At 37.8% G+C, this 19,905-nt stretch overlaps 2 protein-coding genes across 2 annotated transcripts in view; one reads left to right on the forward strand and one right to left on the reverse strand.

Annotated features, from left to right (window-relative positions):
• Positions 1 to 19,905, reverse strand: part of LOC105278394 (zwei Ig domain protein zig-8) — a 314,696-nt gene that overhangs the window by 180,706 nt on the left and 114,085 nt on the right. The gene's annotated exons all lie outside the window — the stretch shown is intronic.
• On the forward strand, positions 1,074 to 16,187 carry LOC113561803 (E3 ubiquitin-protein ligase MARCH3-like). The gene is made up of 2 exons (XM_026969019.1): positions 1,074 to 9,061; positions 14,272 to 16,187. Exons 1-2 carry the CDS (start codon positions 8,652 to 8,654, stop codon positions 14,399 to 14,401), a joined length of 540 nt encoding a protein of 179 aa, XP_026824820.1. The 5' UTR covers positions 1,074 to 8,651; the 3' UTR covers positions 14,402 to 16,187.

The raw sequence follows: 19,905 nt of genomic DNA on the forward strand, positions 1-19,905 counted from the left end.
ATTCCATTCTCCCAGAACTTCTTAGGTTTCTCGGCGAAAAACTCCTCAAGGTGGTTTTTTATGTCGATCAAAGAGTCGAAGTTCTTGCCGCTAAGAGAATTTTGCACAGACCTAAATAAGTGAAAGTCTGAAGGTGCAATGTCTGGTGAATACGGTGGGTGAGGTGGCACATCCCAGCCAAACTCCAACAATTTTTGTCGGGTAGTCAAAGAAACATGAGGTCTGGCATTGTCCTGATGGAACACGACGCCCTTCCTATTAGCTAATTCTGGACGTTTTTCCTGAATCGCTGTCTTTAATTCGTCCAGTTGCGAGCAGTACTTATCTGCATTTGTCGTTTGGTTGTGTGGTAGGAGCTCATAATATAGGATTCCTTTCCAATCCCACCAGACGCAGAGCATGACTTTTTTTGGACGAAGGCCGGCTTTCGGAGCGGTTAATGCTGGTTCATTTCGCTTACCCCAGGATCTTTTTCGTTCTACATTGTTGTAAATGATCCATTTTTCGTCACCCGTCACTAATTGCTTCAAAAATGGTACGTTTGCGTTGCGCTTGTACAGCGAGTCGCAGATGGAAATGCGATCCATTAAATTTTTTCGGCCAAATTATGCGGAATCCATACACCATAGCGACTTACGTAACCAAGCTTCACTACATGATCGTGGACAGTGGTTTTCGATATTTTCAGTATCTCTGCTAATTCGCGTGTCGTGTAGCGCGGGTTATTCTCGATCAGTGTCTTGATTTGGTCATCATCAGTAGTAGAGGTCTGCCCGAGCGTTCTTGGTCTTTAAGGTTAAAATCACCAGCTCTAAACTTAGCGAACCACTTACGTACGGTTCTTTCAGCTAAAGCGCCTTCTCCGTAAACAGAACATATCGAATTTGTTGCTTGTGAGGCATTTTTGCCTTTCCGGTAATAGAAAAGCATCGAGTGTCTAAAATGTTCTTTGTTTTCTTCCATCTTCAAAAGAGTACAAAACTGACACGAATCAATTTATCTCAAACAACTTTTTTCCTAAAGATGCGTTGAAATGCCACCTTTAAGCATATGTATATAAATCGTATGTTTTCAATAACATTGATATATTCAGACATGTTCCAACGCCATCTATTAAAAATCGGCACGAACTTTCCGGACAACCCAATACATCGGGGCTTCCTTTTTTAAACCGTTCATTATAATTCAATATGAGATTACAGAATGCAACGTGCGATCTTTATTTAATGATAAACAGTTAATAACGTTTGTTAATTCTGTTAATAACGTATGCTTAACCCATGTGCGTTCAAATTTGCCTCTGAAGGTTTCTCGATACCATTTCATAACATTGAGGATGAGCATAGCTTATGGTAGATGAACGGAACAAGGTGATGAATTATGTCTTAGAAGGGTGAATGAACAGAAGCTGATGGTACGCCGCCGATGTTGCTTCGTAAATGTTTAACTCGATACTTCATTAACGAGGTATCTAATATTGAACATTAAGGTTAGCAAATAGGGTTGACAAAGGGTTACCAAATGGGAGTCTCGCACTAAAGTTACCCCCTAAAGTACAGTTAACTTGAATTTTCCCCATTAATGGGATGTTGCTCGTGTACGTTTTGCTTCTCATTTGACTGCTAGTCTACCGTGCAACTTGACTAATCACACTAAACTGTTCTTCGAAATGTGGATAATTGAATGTACCTGGAATCAAAGCGCTCTCACAGAAAACTTGAGATGGGAATTATTTGTCCCAATGCTTCGATCCACCATTAACGTTTAACATTTCCGATTCAACTCGGATTTTAGCTAGGACGGAGTTCAGGTGCAGTTAATAGCGAATCGAGATTGGATAATTTCACACTGTTGGCACCTCGCGACATGAAACTGCTGTCGTTTCTCGTGATTGGGCTGTTTTCGTTCGACAAATCTAAAACGTTTCGTAGCTACGTATTATTCATTGCTCGATGCGCAAGTGCCAAACGAGATTTTCGATGTTCGTACACGTCCGTAATAATCCGTTGATGAGTGTAAAGGTTGCGGAACGCGAACAATGAAATCGCCGTGGATTGCTCGAACAAGCAGCTCCCGCAGCGTAAGTCCGGTAATATTTGGTGATAAAGCGATGGAGGTGAAATGAAGTGAACTATCTAAGGTATTCACAATACGTTCCGCGCGCACGTACAGCCGCAATAAATTATGATCTCGCAGAGCGTACGCTCTCAGTAGCTCTCGGTTGCTCTCCGCAGACCGCGCTTTGCATTTGCGTCGGTTTTACGCGTGCATTCACTACGCGTTATCGCATAATCATAGAATTCCTTTGGACTCTTTTATCGTGGCATTTAAATCGCGCCTTGTAAGGGCCCGACTTTTGATTACTTCTCGCATCGGTAAATTTTTATTATCTGCCTCACGCTATGCAAATGATCGTGCTAAATGGTTGATTAATAAGAATGATGTTATTTGCGTTATTTGTTATGTCATGTGTAATTTATAAAGTACATTAATGGGGATTTGGATGGCGAATGCGATAGCAAATTATGTGAAACAATTGACAAAATATCACGAGATAATAACAATACACTTGCGTTTATAGGTTTATGCGCTATTTAGCGCACAATTCAATATTTACATGCTTTGCCCGACGAATGTACGACAAACATTAGTTTTTCCTATGTGCTATTACGATTACGTTTTATTTGCGCCAACGTATTTTCGCAAATTGCTGCAAATCTAGTTAAACCAACACACACTTCACAGTGACGCAAAAAACAGAGGAAAAAAAACGAAAAATCTAGTTAACATATCCAGTCGCGTTGCGTTCCATCGTTAAATTCACCCGACGGGCCGCGACGAGACTGTTATCCGTTTGTTTGCTTTCTATTTACGGGCATCGCTTCGCGAAATTAAGAGAAATCGTTTGGCTAAGGGCGTGCGTGTTCAGAGTGTTTCGTAGTTTCCTGTAGTTGGAAAATGTCAGTTCCACTTTCCGTTTTCTGGTTCGTAACGTATTTGTTCCTAGTGAAACAAATATAATCTCTTTCGAAGTTGGACTTCAACATAGTAAATAATAAATCATAAGTTTTCAGCTTCATACTTTTATCCGGCTATCTTGAATCCTTCACAACACTTAAGAAAGATCTGAAGAAGAAGGATGAAAGAAATTCTAAAATTGTAAGATATTTGACAGTGCAAACTTTGTCGTTTTTAATAATTGAAGAAATTACGCCATATAAAATTCAAAGAAAATTAGGATTATAAAAAAATATCAACTGATACTAAAACAAAAAGACAAGAACAAACTCAGTTTGTACAGCAGTTTAAAAAATATACGATTGAAAAAATAACTTATATGTTACGATGTTATAACAGTATATCCTTTTCTTTTTTTTTATCTTCTATAATCTCTCTCTTCTTTACAATATTTTCTCTTTTGGCTCGTGCTTTCTTTTTTTGAATATACAGCGTACCTCGCATCACGTTAAGTCACCGGAAACGAAAAATGTACTTGTTTTTCTCTCGATGCGCATCGCTGGCAAGGAGTAAATTTGCGTGGAGGGGAAAGAAAGAATGCACGCGTGGCGTCCCGTGGACCGCAAACTTTTGTGGCTCGTCTTGCACGGCCGGCGCCGAAAACAAAATCCAGTAGAAGTTAAAAGTTCCTCGCGACGAAATCTTCGGTCGAATTGTTACGTCTGTTGATGTAGCCGGGTAGATGCAGTCGGGACAAACGCGGGATCTTCATTCGGGTCTTCGAACTTTATAGAGATGTACGAGCATTTGTGCTTTCGATTTGTGAAGCGACTGGGAACTGAAGAAAAAATAGCAATATACTTTTTCAAGTTATGACGATAAATATAGCTGTAAAGTTGCATTAATAGTGAGAATTTTTATAAAAGTAGTTCATTAATATATAGTGTTAAAACAGTTACAGTATTTTCAATTAGAAAATGTGATTCTTTTGTAATAATAACATTTAGAATATTTAAAAAATCTTAAAATAAAGTGATATCAGATTACGTCTGTGTAATAATATCACAACTGCTCCAGTTTTTGCTCCAGTTTTATGGGTAAAATTAGAATAGCTATATACTTTGATGACCGAACCCGGATATATAATATATAGCTAAAATTATAAAATGGATATCGGCATTATCGATCTTACAAAATTTTTTAATGGCTTGATTCTAAACTTCACGCTCAAATGTTTAATGTTTGCAATATTTAGATTGCTATGTCATAACAGTAGAGCATAATACCAAATTAATTATGAATATTACCATGATATTTATGATATGATTTTTAAAGGTTCAAAAACTTGTATTTTATCCATTTCTACATTTTCAACAATATCATATATTATGTCTGGTATCTGTTTTTGTTAGACTCATCTATTGTTTAATCTTTGGTCACTAAAATGGCTTACTAGATGGAAGTGTCTTTGCTTTAATATCGTCGCATCCATCTTCCAGGATCGATGAAGAAACAGCCACTGCCGGCTTAATGGACGTATGTCCATTACTTGCATTGCGTACCGTTGTACGGTATTATATCGGAGTAGAAAATGTTTCGAAAACCTGTTCATACATTAAATGATACATATCAGAGTTTATACAAAATAAATCGAAATATCTATGATTAAATACTGATGCGCTAGTGATCGATCACTCACACATAATTGCGTATCGTATTGCGAACAGGTTTTTCTCACGAAACGTCCAAAGTTGATCAGAATTGATACTGATTTCATGCCTATTCTTCATTAAATGAGTATAAATTAATCTTTATAACACTTCCATAAATAATTCCATTTGCATTTTGTCGAAGCTTAATTTATTAAACATCGATCGAATTGAAGTACCGCGTTTATGCCGGACGTGAGAAGTAATTAATAGCCATATTATTATCATATTATAATAATTAAATTATGTAACAAAACTGAAGGTGAGTTATATTATCAAAATCCAATTAATGATTATGACGTTGCTTCCGAAATTTTATTATCGATAAAACTTTTGTGTGTTCTTTAATTAAAAATTATATATTAATAAAGTGTCATTAAAGTATGCATCAGTTTCGTGCATTTTCTTCTTGATTCATCAAGAAAATCCATGCTTCATATTAAATAACTACCTTAAACTGTGTTTATAAAAAAATAGTATTGTAAAATATTTAATATCAAATATTCTTTTTCTCTTTTTCGTAAGATGGAAAATAATTTCCGACAAGACAAAATTAAGAGGAAGTAAAGTCTAGATTGCCCTCGAAGGGTGCCTGTTGGAAAAAGTTAAGTACAAACGGCAGGTTCTTTTTCTCCATGAATGATAGACCGTGAATCTTAATGCGATGCAAATCCAGGCGTTTCGCGAGAAAAAGTTTCGATGCAGTGGCGCCATAAATCAGGAACCCGCCTGAGATTCAATTTAGTGACGTCGGCGTACAGCACAGTTTCTGCAGTTAATTAATCTTCATAATCTTATGACGGGACCACGATCTCAAGACATTCTTCCACAGATCTCAATCTCGAATGGGCAAAATATGCGCTATTCAATTTCTCTAAGGAGAGTACTTGACCTCAATTTCGTCATGTCGAATAATCGGATGTGAATAGTCGAAATGATTAAAGTGACTGAATTTCGAATTTGCATTAATATATGAGCGATGTTAAAAGAGGCTATACGCTATTACAATTTTTTTAATATGCTATGATAGAGAAATTATTATTTCAGCAGGACGTGCTTAACGTTTTTAATGTACTTTTTCAAAATAGAGTAAAATTTATAAAATTATATAATTTATTATCAAATTTAGATTACGTACTTTGTTTCTAATTTTACATTATTTTTGATTAATTGGCAGATGTTCAATGTATTCAATATATTAATTAAAGTACGTTCAATATTCTCAAGTACAGATTATACAATATTATGATATTTTAATATTGATGAAAAAAGAAAGCTATTTCATGAAATTTCCTCTCTTAGAGCTTATTGTTCGCAGTTTTGTAACTCGTTTTATAAGAGCAATACCCTTTTATCTTTTGAAAATCTATGTCACAGTTGAATTCATTAATGAATTTTGAATTTTTCGTTTGAATCAGTAATATGTTTTATAAAACATGAAAGGTGTCTCAAAAATTCAGTCATAAACTTTTTCATGTCTTTGTAATTTTTTTATAAAAGAGGGAATTTTATTAAATGTAATTACAAGTTTTGATAATTGCGATATACTTCGATATATATTTTAAAGCTGTATTTTGTCTTGCGAAGCAATTTTGTTTCGAGAAATTCAATAAAAGTTGCTGACAGAAAACTACAGAAGCTGACTTTTACAAAAGGCGAAATTGAAGTGCATTTCAACAAATTTGGGATTGAAATGCATTTTCACTAGGTTAACAACAAGAATGTAGCTTTGACTTCAAACGGATGGGAGCCTCGTTTCCACGTTTGAGCTAATATTTTATTGCGTCGCGTTATTTTATTTTCGGTTCGCACGCGGCTACTTTCGATGTAGATGCATTCTACACATGACCGACTGCGTCCCAAAGGTTTACAAGAATTAATTTCGGGATCCATGGAGGATGAGACTCAGTAGGTTAATACGTAGGTTTTCATCGTTAATATCCATCTCTACTGAATAAAATAATACATTTTTTATCGCGGTTACTTGAAAAAAATTTACGATGGTGTAGTCAAACTATAAATGAAACAAAGAGAGAGACAAAGATAGAAAGAGAAGTTATCGTCTTTCGATTATGTGCTATTTTCGTTTTTCCGCGTGAGTCGCTGAGAAAACAGAAAACAGGAAAATGACGGCGGAAGGCGAGCCAAATTACCATCGCGTGTTCGAAGTGTCAGCACCATCCGTTAGGTTAAGTTTTACCTCTGGTCGGCCCTTCATTTGCATTCGGTGGTGTCGCGTTGCATAAAAAATAAACTCAACGGAAATTACGGGATCGGGAGAACTTCGGAAGACTCGGCATCGTGTGCGCGACTCCCGTTCACGGGGAAATTGTTGGTTGTGTATCGCGGCGGAAACTTTTGCCATGTCGGGAACGCAAGTAGGTAGGTTCCGCGTGTTGCGACGTCGCTACGGCTTGCATTCCTCATCCGGGATATTGCCGCAGCCGGCGGAACTTCGTTTAAAGTTCGGTTCCATTGTCACGGAAAAACTTGAGAGCGCCTCCGTATCAAAGAGCGTGAGAGAGTGCGCCTCGTTAGAGGGTATGATATAAATTTTCACTCGCTCGACATCTCGAAAGAGAAGTCTTCGAGCTCTCGTGGATTAAACGTATCTCACAAGTGAGAATCCGACTCAAGTTCTTACTGTGCATTTGAAGGTTCGGCTTGTGATAGCTTTTGAATTCGCTAGTTGGAGATGACTCTCTGGCGAACATAATAAATAAAACATATAAAAGTTAATTTTGAATGCGGTTGATTTAAATGAAAAATCGGCAAATTAAACATTAAATTACAATTAATTTATGAAAGTTAACCTTTTGATGGACTACTCAAGTTTAGCTTGTTAATTGTGAATTCATAATAACCTCACAGTGAGAATGATAAATTAATTGCATCTGCAACGCTGAATGAAGATTGTATGCACATAAAATGAGTTTTTTATTTCCCATTAAGATGAAGTGAAACTCTTGATTCAGTATAAAAATTAATAATATTTAAGTAACTAATGAGTTGTGCTATATTACTAGATAACTAGATAAATGGATGGGTTCGATATAATGGAAAATAAAGTTTTTATTCAATAAAATATCCGATCATCTCTTGCTAATATAATCCTTGAAGTTTTGAAGCCAATGCATCGACATGTTCGCCAGAGCGCTAACTTCGGCATTCAATAAGCTGCCGACAGATTTCATGTCGAAACTTCAAATAAATTCGATTTAAATCCGAATAGTGAATAAATGAATGCGGAAACTCCTCTCGTGGTCGTTCATGCATATGCACTGCGTTATGTACAACTTTCCCTTCAACTTGCTTAAGTAATGCATACAAAATAGCAATGATTTCGTTTTAGATTTCGGAAAATGTAAAAGAGATAAACATCAGAGAAGGACAGCAAAGTAAACTAAGAAAGGAACATTCAGAATAGAGATATATAAACTCTGAAGAAAAAATATTAATTTTCACCACATCATGCGAAGGTAGTTCAATGCAGGATATACTGGCTTATTCTTTGTGAAAGATATAATCTGAATAACACTCTCATACATACAGGACGGAACGTATTTTTTCCGATTTTCCATTAAAAGGATATTTTTCTCCTCAAAAGTTTTTTCTATTAGCTGTGTATATATGTGAAAAATATGAACATCACATATGGAAAGCAAACAAATTGTTCTGAATCAAGAAATTGAAAAAGGCGTAAATTTCTACCCGAAAAGCACAATTGAAATCAAATTTTCACGAGATATAAACCAGTATTGTTAAACATTGGACCATTCGCATTAAACGAAACGGTGGCCACATCGAAGGTTTTATTGCAATTTTTATCTGCCAAGTAAATAAAATTTTGATTTTTTTTGAAAACGCTGCGAAGTCTTGTCGTCGTTTATTCCCGCTCTATTACGCGTTTTACTGTGCTTGGACAAAATCAAGCTTCTGTCGCGCGAAATTTGCGGCGGCAGATAATAATTGGATAGAAGCTTCATGAGAGAGTTTGTGGATTGGCAACCGCTGGCGCGAACTCTGTTATCAGATTTCCGATCGGTACGTATAGAAAATAGATGCTCGAAGCCGGCCGGCGCGGTGCGCAGCGAATGGGGTGTAAATAAGCGCGAGTACGTGGTGGATCATGCATATGCACCACGCGGTGTGTCCTTCTCACTGGCTGGCTCCACAGTTAACTTGGATCACGAGCGCAGCATGCCGATGCCGCCGTCGGCCACGACTCCCGAGGGCTCGTCCTGCAATTTAAATGGCCGCGACACGCAGCAAGTGTCTCCGGGGGTCATCGGACAACAGCATCGGCTTACCCGTAGCTTGATCTCGGTCGGGTCCAACGTCTGCCGAATATGTCACACGAACACGGCGAAGGAACCGCTCATTTCACCCTGTAGGTAAATGCACGTTCGCTCGATTACAGGCCAGCCTGACGCAGTGCTGGAAATCGCGAAAAAACCTACTGGACCGATGTTTTGATGAAACTATGGAATGAATAAATGAAAAGATGAGAGAAAATATTGTACACAATCGTAAACAAACGTGAGATGATCTCGTTCGCGGCAGGCAGTACTGTCAGGCATTTACTATTGTAGTGACGTACATATGAGGTGAAAAGTTAATTAGAACGGTGTTGTCTTTTGTGTTTTTCGTAGCTTTTCGTAGCGTTGAACGCATTTGTTTGATACTTCTATCACTAATTTGTGAATATTGATTATTGGCGAGAAAAATAGGATTTATTTTATATCGCTCAATCGACTCTTTTTTTAAAGATTAGTTGAAAAGTTACTTTATTATGCAGACAACTGCATCTTTGCTAAATTTCCAATCTGTTTATCAGTTTATCAACTTTTATATCGGTTATACATATATAGGATTTAATGAGTCTAAATCCAGCATTTAGGCGAAAGCTCGCAGATGTATTTTGAGATAACCCAAGGTAGAGCGCCAATTTAAGAACCGTAATTGGATGGATTTAGGCATAAGCTCAGATTAAGGTACTTAATGCAACCTTACTGAGATTCCACTGTTACTATTAATTCTCCGAAAGGGTTACAACTTAAAATTACAATTATTTTATATTACACAAATATTATTCCTAATTTTAATATACAAAAAAGCTAATAGAACTTTCCTCACATTATTATCGCTTTATACGTAGCATATCAGCATACCAGCTTGCATAACTGTAATACTGTAGCTAAATATTTTGAAACTTTGCATTAATGTTAATATGCTACGACATACTTGTTGTTAACAAAGTGGAACAAAAATAAACAAGCAATACACGATTTTTGGAATTTTTGAAACGTTCGTTCAATATATTACAAATATTATAAGGGTTCCTTGTTCAAACATGTGCACGTAATAAAACAAGTGGAATTCTGTAGTTTGAGAAAAAAGTCCGATCTAACAGACGCATGCATGCGCGAGGCAGCAGAAAGAATGCAGTTGTGCATTTACGATTTCGAAAACTTTATCGCCGTGGCAAAACGATATATATCATTCGCGCAGAAACGGTCCGGGATTTAGGACAAAATTTCGCCATCTTACGAACGTCCCATCTTTCATACTTAATAGGATTCGAGAAAAATGTGGTGCTTACCGAAACGGGAAATGCTTACGTATTAATAACGGAGCATCGTGATATTTAAATCTTGCGGATTCAGCTTCGGATATTTCTGTTGACGCATTTAAACGATATACGTAGCGGAAAAATTTATTACGAAAACACATGAGAAAAATAGAATATACACACGAAACGTGTATGTTGTTTTAAAAATAATAATAGCGTATGCGTGTTTATATATATATATATATATTTTTTTTTTTAAATTCACACTCATTCAATTCATTTACTGCCATTCTTGATGTCGAAGTGATAGTAATTTTGACAGTTTAATTTTATTAATTTTAAAACTTTTGAAATAAAATGTTCAAAGGATAAATAAAAGACAATTCTCATTTCCAATTATTATAATTTTCATAGCTTTTATTCCAAGTTTTCAATTTAAGATTTAGTTATCAGTTATTACAAGAAATTTAAAGTTAAATCTTTGCCAAATGGAATTGTCACAGTTCTCAATAAATTTAATCGTGAAACAACGTTACATGATTGTAGTATGAGGTGAATAGCGAGAAGTATTCAATTGCTTTGATTCCTAGCAGCCTATTCTTCCTCATCTGTCACAATATGCGTCGCGTGAGGTGACAAGCGCTAATTTCGCACCGACATCAGACAGGAGACAGATGCTAATTAATTAGCGTTAAAGCTCGATTAAGTGATGATCATTTCATGTCAACGAATCGCCAGTGAAATATCACGGGGGATTAAGCCGATGGAATACTTGGAAAACTGAAGACAATTCGGGCGGAGCTCAGGTTGATTCATTAAACTTCGAAACTTGGAACACGTGGTACTTGTCATGTAACCGTTCGAGTTTACATATTTCAAAGGTAACGTCGTCTTGTGATTCTCAAGAAGTGAAGAAGAAAAAAAGGAAAAAGAGAACTCGCTCTAATGAATGTTCCTCAGTGACTAATTCACAATTTTATTTCCTCTCCATCACAGATGGTCTTTTCTGCAGTTTCTCAAAAACGAGGAAGCGACCCAATTAGATTGTTCCTCTCTCAATTCAATTTTTAAGGACGAGCGCGCGTTTTGCGTTTTTCCATCAGCCCTCACAATTATTTTATTTAACGCTTCGACAAATCGCACGCCCTTAATTTTTTTTCGGAAGATATCCGCAAACGCGCGCTGCCCGTCAACATAACGATCCAGGGTCGCGCCTCCTCATTCGTAGGAGCTTAATTCACGAGAGGACCTCGTGAGAATTCTCGACTATGCGCTACGTGTATATCCGGTGACCCATTTCTTTTTGTGTTACCACGGCAACATTAGACGCACAGTGGTAAATGCGCGGTGACGCCGTTGCCGCATCCGACGAGAAATCTGGTCGACTTGGGGCGTGAATCATCGCGAATTTTGACACGGTCGATTATTTACGGTGAAAAGCGAAGTGCTCGCTCTTAGCTCGTGAAACTCTTCGCTGTTTCGGAAGACTCACCGCCAAATGCACGCGCATCTTTGTACACGTGAGTGTTACTGTTCAGTCTTACCTCTCCCTTTCCAGCGAACAAATCTGTCTTCTCCGTTCTCTCCGTTCTCGCCTTTGGTCGAGGAAAGTGGAGAGCAAAGCTCTTCTCGCGCAAATATTAATCTCATCCATCTCTCTTTGTCATGCACATCTTGTTGCGCGGCTGTGTTACGTGCGGGAAAACTTCTTTAGCAGAATTCGTACGATTTAACGATTATTAAATAAAAGAGAAAATTAAATTGCAGAGATTGCGCAACACATATGGTATTTAAAAATAGCATAGATGTAGAATAGCATCGTGGCGGATGAATGTGGACTTCTAAAAATGTTTCATTATTGGAAGTTGAGTGAAATTTTTCCGCGCGATCCCGGCAACTTTTCTCGTCTGTGGATTATTTCTCGTTTAATATCGCTTCTTATATCGTGCTCAGCGCTGACAGACTATTTCGGATTCTGCGGCATACCGCGTATTGTTCACCTGGAACAGCCTGGTCGCGAAAGTAATGTCATAATGCGGGGTGGCGAGTTGCGCTGTGAAATAAAAATAAAATAAATGTCATCGGACGATAACTTTCGCCGAACAAGCGGGCTAATCATCCCTCGTGTATATCATGCAAAGGGAAAAGTTTATAATGTCTGCAAAGCCGCGGGGCAAGCAATCGTGCAAGAGAGAATTGTTTCACTCGTCGCATCACGTAGCTTTTTATAACATTGCACATTTCTGTCTGTTGAAAAATTTTCGGTCTCGCGTATGTCTGTAATGCGTTTAACTGGGATCAACGGAATACTTGTCAGTAGGATTACATTCAAACGCAAAACTTTTATATCTCTTTTTATCTGAAATATTGTGAAGCTGTGAAAATATATGTCGTAACTCTAAGTTATAGAATGTTTCGATTATAAACATGAAATTGCTTATCTATCAGGATAAACTATTTCCCATAATTACATTGTATGTAATGAATTGTTTTCATATTACTGGATGAATCATTCGAACGTTTTCAGAGATTATTATTTGTACTAAAGTGTTTCTTGTTTCGAGTTGTTTGTAACAACACGCTTTATTTTAGAGATTCAAACCTCGTCCGTGTCATCTGATATGGACTTGACGAGACTTTAACGCACAAACTTGTCTTCGGGATCACCGAGTTGCACGGCAGTAGCAGTTCAGGCTTGCTCATTCCGTACATCCGTATCTCGGTCTAATTTGCGTGCTGCTGCATATATCGTAGCCGGGTGTTGGAAGCGAGGACGACGCAGCTCGTCGCGATAGTTGCCGGGGTTGTTTATAATAACGAGATTACCCGATGAACAGTGATCGTTTAACGCGACTGACAAAGCGAAACGTCGTGACTTTATCCTCGTACAAAGTATATACTCGCTCGGCACCGAAATCGACCTCACGTAGTCGCATAATTCTCGCGTTAGCTACACGATGGAGAATCGTGCTAAGGAGGGTCAGAGGGAGAGAGAGAGAAAGAGAAAGAAAGACCAGACGTTATAAAAAGAAAACTTCTCTTTGTTCCCCTTTCCTTTTTTCGCTCATTCGGGCCGGTGCAACCGGCCGAGAGACGGTGGAAAGACATAAATGAGTGAATAGTTCGAGGAACGTGTCCCGGCGATTAAGGACACACAACTCGTGCTCAAAAAAGTACGTGAAAACGCAGTGGAAACATGGGAAATGAGAGCGTCTCGCTGCAAATCTCCTGAGCGTTTACCTTCATAATTCTCGAACTTACGGAAATCCTTTCTAATCCGAATGTTACTTTGGAGCCATAGATGCCTGCTTCGAAGGGGCGAGAATAATGTGTAGTCGGGTATAACTCATCTTTCTTCCGCGTACTCGATAGCGGAATGCATTTCGTGATGATGCCGCTTGCGTTTAGGATGGGGAACACGGATGAACGGAGATTTAATATCTCCTATTTTTTGTAATCTTATGCAAAAATAAAACTCAAGTAATATAGAATTAAATCGAGAAAGGGGTTTGATAATTCTAATGCAAAGCACAGATAATCACATGTGAAGTGAGCAATTGTATCATTACTAAAAAAATATTAATTTTGGAAAAATTTATATATTTAGATATTATTTTATAAAGTTTCATAGTAAAATTCAGATGTACATTTTATAACATGACATTGAAGACAATATTTTCTCTCAGTGAGAATCTCAAAAGTCGAGTCTAGTACGTTTTGCTACGTTTCTGCTTGAAACAGCCGAGCGAATGTACTCGAATGTGTAGTGAAAGAATCAACGAAGCCACTTAGACTTCATCCCTTAGAATCCCATCTCGGATTGCTGTCTAGACGCAATCCATTGGGATCTTGTGCCTTCAAACGATCCAAATAAAATACCGATTTCCATGACAAAATATAATCGCGTATGTTATTTCCTAGTCGTTTCTTTGCTGTTTTGTCGCGTGAGAAAATCACGTAACGTTTCGGTGAGCGAGTTACAGTAACACGTTGCAATATCACGACGCGATATACCCGGTATATCTCTTCCAGGTGCAAGGGCACACTAGCTTACGTGCACTTGTCCTGCCTGGAACGATGGCTGAATCAGTCGTGCCGAACCTACTGCGAATTGTGCCGTTACTGCTTCAATGCCGTAGAGACGCCTCGTTATCGATGGTGAGCATTATATTTATCGGAGTAACACGAGGGAGGACGGACGCGAAGCTTCAAGGCGGATGTAATTCAAGCACCTGAAATGCACTTCGATCTCTTGCACACCCCGGCGCGTTTCCTATTTCGTTTCTCACTACCACACCCATTATTCTCTCCTTCGTGATGAATCGTTCATATTTTTTTTCTACTTCTTTCTTTCGCGCAATTTGTTTCCTTGTTGTGAACCGATCAGCTTGCAGTCGGAGAGTTAACTCAAACTTCAAACGTGACTTATCACGTAAATCGCTCGGAGAATCGTGACATAGCGCGGTATTTCGCGTGGATTCTGATTTATGAGTTATGTACAACATATTATTTTATATTTGCAATTTAATTGTTGAGATAACAAGTAACGTAGTAACGATATACATCTTTATGTCCAATTCTTTAAAACAAATCAGATTTGAACATCATGCAGTTATGCAATTTGTCCCACAAATGTTTTGTTCGCGTTTGTAAGCGCGTGCTCTCCAAGGATGAGTTTTTTGAGCTTTTATCTTAATGGCCGTATGCGGCCGCGCGCGTAGTTATCATTTTTATGGCTACCTGCAGGCCAGAATCTCTAAGGATATGGATCAGCCATCCGCGGAATCGTACGAATATACAATCAGACCTGCTCATCTTAACGTTACTCACGATCGTTACGGCGGGATTAGTCGCGGTGTGTCATTTGGGTGAGTTAACTTTTTATATAACTGACATACTTGCATGGCCAAACGAGTAAACACTGTTACATGGCGAAGCGAATAAACTACTGACTGCTAGGAAACGTCGGGAAACTTTTCCGTCAGATATTTTCCGCAATATTGGTAGTACGTCGTGAATATCTCTCAAACTCAAACTCAAGCTCGTCCGCGATGCATCTCGTAAGAAATTTGACGGGTCTAAAGTTCGGGAAATTTTGTAGAATATAGTTACTAGTTCGTAATCCACTGAATTATTCTTCTAGAAGATATATTTCGCAAGAAAGATACTGTATATTCCATATTATTAAATGCAGAATTCTTTTTAAATTTATATTGAACGTTTTATTAAATATATTGAAGCTTTGAGATATTAAGATTGGATTCCAAAGATATTCTCACTGTTTCTTAGTTACACATTTTCATATTTTATTTAATTATTTATTCTTTATATCAAAAGAATAGACCACAGTTTTGCGTACATTCCAATATTAAAAAAGTTTGATGAAAAACAAATAAAAATATTACATTGTTATGAGGTAGTGTCAGGTGTTTTCGCGAAAGAGAATTTATTAGATCACAGATTGACGAAGTCTCAGACAGTCTCGGTCTCATCCAATAAACGTACTTACTTTTGCGAAACCGCCATTGTACCGAACTAAGTACTTGTTATTCGCCGTAACTTTACAGGTATGCGGTACTTTATCATCGAGGGGAAAAAGATCGGAATTTCTAAACTTTGGACTCGGGGAGCAATATGGTTCTTCCTCACCGCTGTGATACTAGGCTATATTACCACGGTTTACTTGCTCGGCAGAGTAATTATACTTCCGATTTATTTGTCATCGAGAGAGAAAGAGAGAGAAAGAGAATGTCCATTTACTATCGTACTATGTCGGATATCTCTTAATAGAAACATATGGAATCCAACTTTCAAGAATTATTTTGCGTTAAAACAGTATGTTTAATATCATTGTTGACTTCGTTAAACAGAATAATAGCGCGCGGAATCAATATTTTTATTATATTGGGTTGGCCAAAAAGTAATTGCGTTTTTTTCCAATAGATGGACATACATGTCTTGAAATGTAACTAACTTCATTCTAAACCGCAAATTCATTATGTAGGTTAACAACTCACAGTTCAAGCTTGTTTTACAAAAAGAAAGTACACGATTTCGTTAACAATTGTTTGTTTGCCGTCGATTTCAAAATGGAAAATCAAAAAGAACATTTTCCTCATATTTTGTTTTATTACTTCCGAAAAGGGAAAAACGCTGTGCAAGCTCATAAAAAGTTATGTCATGTATATGGCGAAGATGCTTTAAAACTGCGGCAGTGTCAAAATTCGTTTACTAAATTTCGATCTGGAGATTTTAATGTGAAAGATGCACCACGCTCAGGAAGGCCAATCGAAATTGATGATGACAAAATAAAAGCACTGATCGATTCCAATCGGCGTTTAACGACACGAGAGATTGCTGAGAATCTTAACATATCGAAATCGAGTGTTGAAAACCATTTAAAACGACTTGGATACATTAGTAAGCTCGATATTTGGGTACCACATGAGCTCAAAGAAATTCATCTCACTAAGCGTATTGACATCTGCGATTCTCTTTTGAAACGTGAGGAAAATGATCCATTTTTGAAACGTGTGATAACAGGCGACGAAAAATGGATCGTCTACAACAACGTCAAACGAAAAAGATCGTGGAGCAAGCGTGATGAACCTGCTGAAAGCACTTGAAAAGCAGATATTCACCAAAGAAAGATTATGCTGTCAGTCTGGTGGGACTTTAAAGGTATTGTGTATTTTGAGCTGCTTGCAAGGAATCAAACCATTAATTCAGACGTATACTGTCGTCAACTGGATAAATTAAATGATGCCATCAAACAGAAACGTTCAGAATTGGTGAATTGCAAAGGTGTTGTGTTTCACCATGATAACGTTAGACCACGTACAAGTTTGGTCACGCGTGAAAAATTGTTGCAGCTTGGATGGGACGTGTTACCACATCCACCATATTCGCCAGACCTGGCACCATCAGATTATCATTTGTTTCGTTCTTTGCAAAACGCCTTGAATGGTAAAACCTTTACTGCTGATGAGGATATCAAATCGTTGTTGGAATTGTTTTGCTGAAAAAGAAAAGAACTTTTTTGAGCGCGGAATCATGAAGTTGCCTGAAAAATGGCAAAAGATAATCAAACAAAATGGACAATATATTGTTTAATAAAGTTTTTGTTTCCCATGAAAAATTCGCCTTTTATTTATATTAAAAAAAACGCAATTACTTTTTGGCCAACCCAATATATACATAAGTCTTCTATTGCTTGATGTTTAATATAGGGATATATAATAAAATTGATTTATTAGTGTAACGAAAGATATTACAATAGATTATCCGCAGAATATTAAAATCTTAATTAAATCTTTGCTCAATTAATTATGTAATATTACAAAGATGCGAATATAATACTATACTCATATTAACACATTTTATCAGAATACATTGGAAATACACATTTTTAAATATCAATATTTCAATTATATCTTACTAAATTTTCATGGAATATTTAAACACTAATTAAACGCTAACGCTAAAGAAACGCTATAAAGTATTGTTCATACTATATGCTAACAATGAAAAATACATGATATGGAACGGATCGCGTGGTATATTGCATATGCGTACGCGGAACGGGGCCAGCGTTGTAATGAAACGTATTTAACCAGCCGTTTCCTGTATCCCAAGGGGCCGAATGTGTCCTTGCAATTAAGTGCTCCACTAGCACCAGTAAGTGAAGATTAGTTCGGGGGCGAACGATAAATCCGGTAATAAGCTCTGCCTGTTTATTTCAATAAATGTATAAACGGCACTACATCATACAGCTTACAGGAAATTAAAAGACAAATCTATTCGTTATTTATTAACACATGACATTGTTTTAACACAGATAAATTTAATATTTCATATAAAATATCTATCTCTAAGATATATATCTTTTTATATTTAGTTTGTCTAAAATCTTTACGTTTTATTTTCTTATATTGTCATGTGTCATTGAAAATATCGAACGTGATTTACAGCCGAAGTATTCTGAGATGATATTGCCAAGATCTTTTCAATATCGAAAAAGTTACCTCACCGAAATAATCGTTAAGCTGCAAATGGATAATACCCTTCTATTCCGAACACTTCTATAAATCAAAAGTTGTTAGACTCCTGTATGCGCAAGTTTCCGGCGGGATTCGTAGACGCATAGATCAACGCATAATGCTCGTATCTCGAAACCTATTGACGGCCCGAGTTTCAGAACAGCGCGGCCGTTTTTCTTAGTTTACCGCCTCACCATCTTCGACCGAGAGGCAGGTCAAAACCATCCCGTGTAGCGGGTAATTTATTTATCGCGTAACACGTCTGAAGAAATACTTCTGGCGTGCATCTCGTAAGTCTCGTAGCTGGCTAGGATTCATAGTGTTGGGACATTTTTGACCGGCGACGTACGTCGCCATGCAGGCGGCGTACCGACGCCTGGATAACCCGCAGCAGTGTGAACCCCCTGGGTCATCGACTTCACGTCGCAGCCAGCGCGACGCCGTCGTGCTGCGGTTTATGTTTATGCCGCGCGATCTCACCGGGCCAGATAGCGACGCCTGTTCCGGGCGGACGCATTAAGGTGCGGTGCAAAGGTGAAGCAGGTGAGCGCGGCATCTCGACGCTCGAACGCGCGGATATAGCACCGGGGGAGCGACCCGGAACAAACGTGTCAGGGCGCACTCTGCGCGGTCGGGGAAGCACACTAAAGACACACGATATGCTATGATATGAGCTATGAGATATAAGATAAAGAATATATACGCGAGAGTAAATCGCGACGCGCGCACCGAGCGAGCACCGGAAGCTCGGCTAATAGAGTCTCCACGTCCCTGAGAGTCTCTTCCGCGCGATTCTCGAGAAAGACTACGTGACGCGTTCACTCCTTTACGAGAGTGCTTTATGATTTACTGCTTTACGATAGTCCGAAGACTCAGTTGCTAATGGGAAAGCCATTGTCGTATTCGTCTTCTTTTTCCCCTCCGACGTCTCGAGACTTGCACGCTGAAACTCGCACAGAGTTTTATTTACGAGCGTTTATTTTACCGATTCACCATACGGTTTACTTAACTTTGGTTTATATTGTCCTCCCGGTGGGATAAAGATCGTAATCTTTATGGCGCCGGCGTGAATTAAACGGGAGTTCCGCTCAGAGCCGTTATGGCGAGTATTTATGGCGATCGTTTATGCGTCCTAAAATGCTTGCTAATGTCCTCATCAAATTTCCATATATAGTTAATTGCCGTGGCGCCTGTCAGCAAACGTGTCAGGCTTGATTATCTTTCCTAAAGGTGTTGCTGAATTAATAGTTAATGACACGTTCTCAAATATGAATATGGAGATTGCTAAGAGTCCGCATGTGCAAGTCTATATGCAAGTCTACATAAAAAATATGCTCTATAGAACAAGATTTATCATATCGATATTTATGTATACATATTTAATAAAATCTAAATAATTTTAAATAATTATTTTAGAAATTAATGCGAACGAAAATCAACGATTATTGCACAGATATCATAAGAAACCCAAAAATCAGCAGATTGCGAAGAATTTATCTTGTTAGCAGCTCGCGTAACATATTAACAATTTGGAATGATTTTCATATTATTTTCATCATTTCTTATCAAAAGTTTTTCAGGCCGCATAAAATTTCATTAATTTTGCAAAAATAATACTAGACATTCA

The sequence above is a fragment of the Ooceraea biroi genome, chromosome 4 (genome assembly GCF_003672135.1).
Source record: "Ooceraea biroi isolate clonal line C1 chromosome 4, Obir_v5.4, whole genome shotgun sequence".
Classification (NCBI taxonomy): domain Eukaryota; kingdom Metazoa; phylum Arthropoda; class Insecta; order Hymenoptera; family Formicidae; genus Ooceraea; species Ooceraea biroi.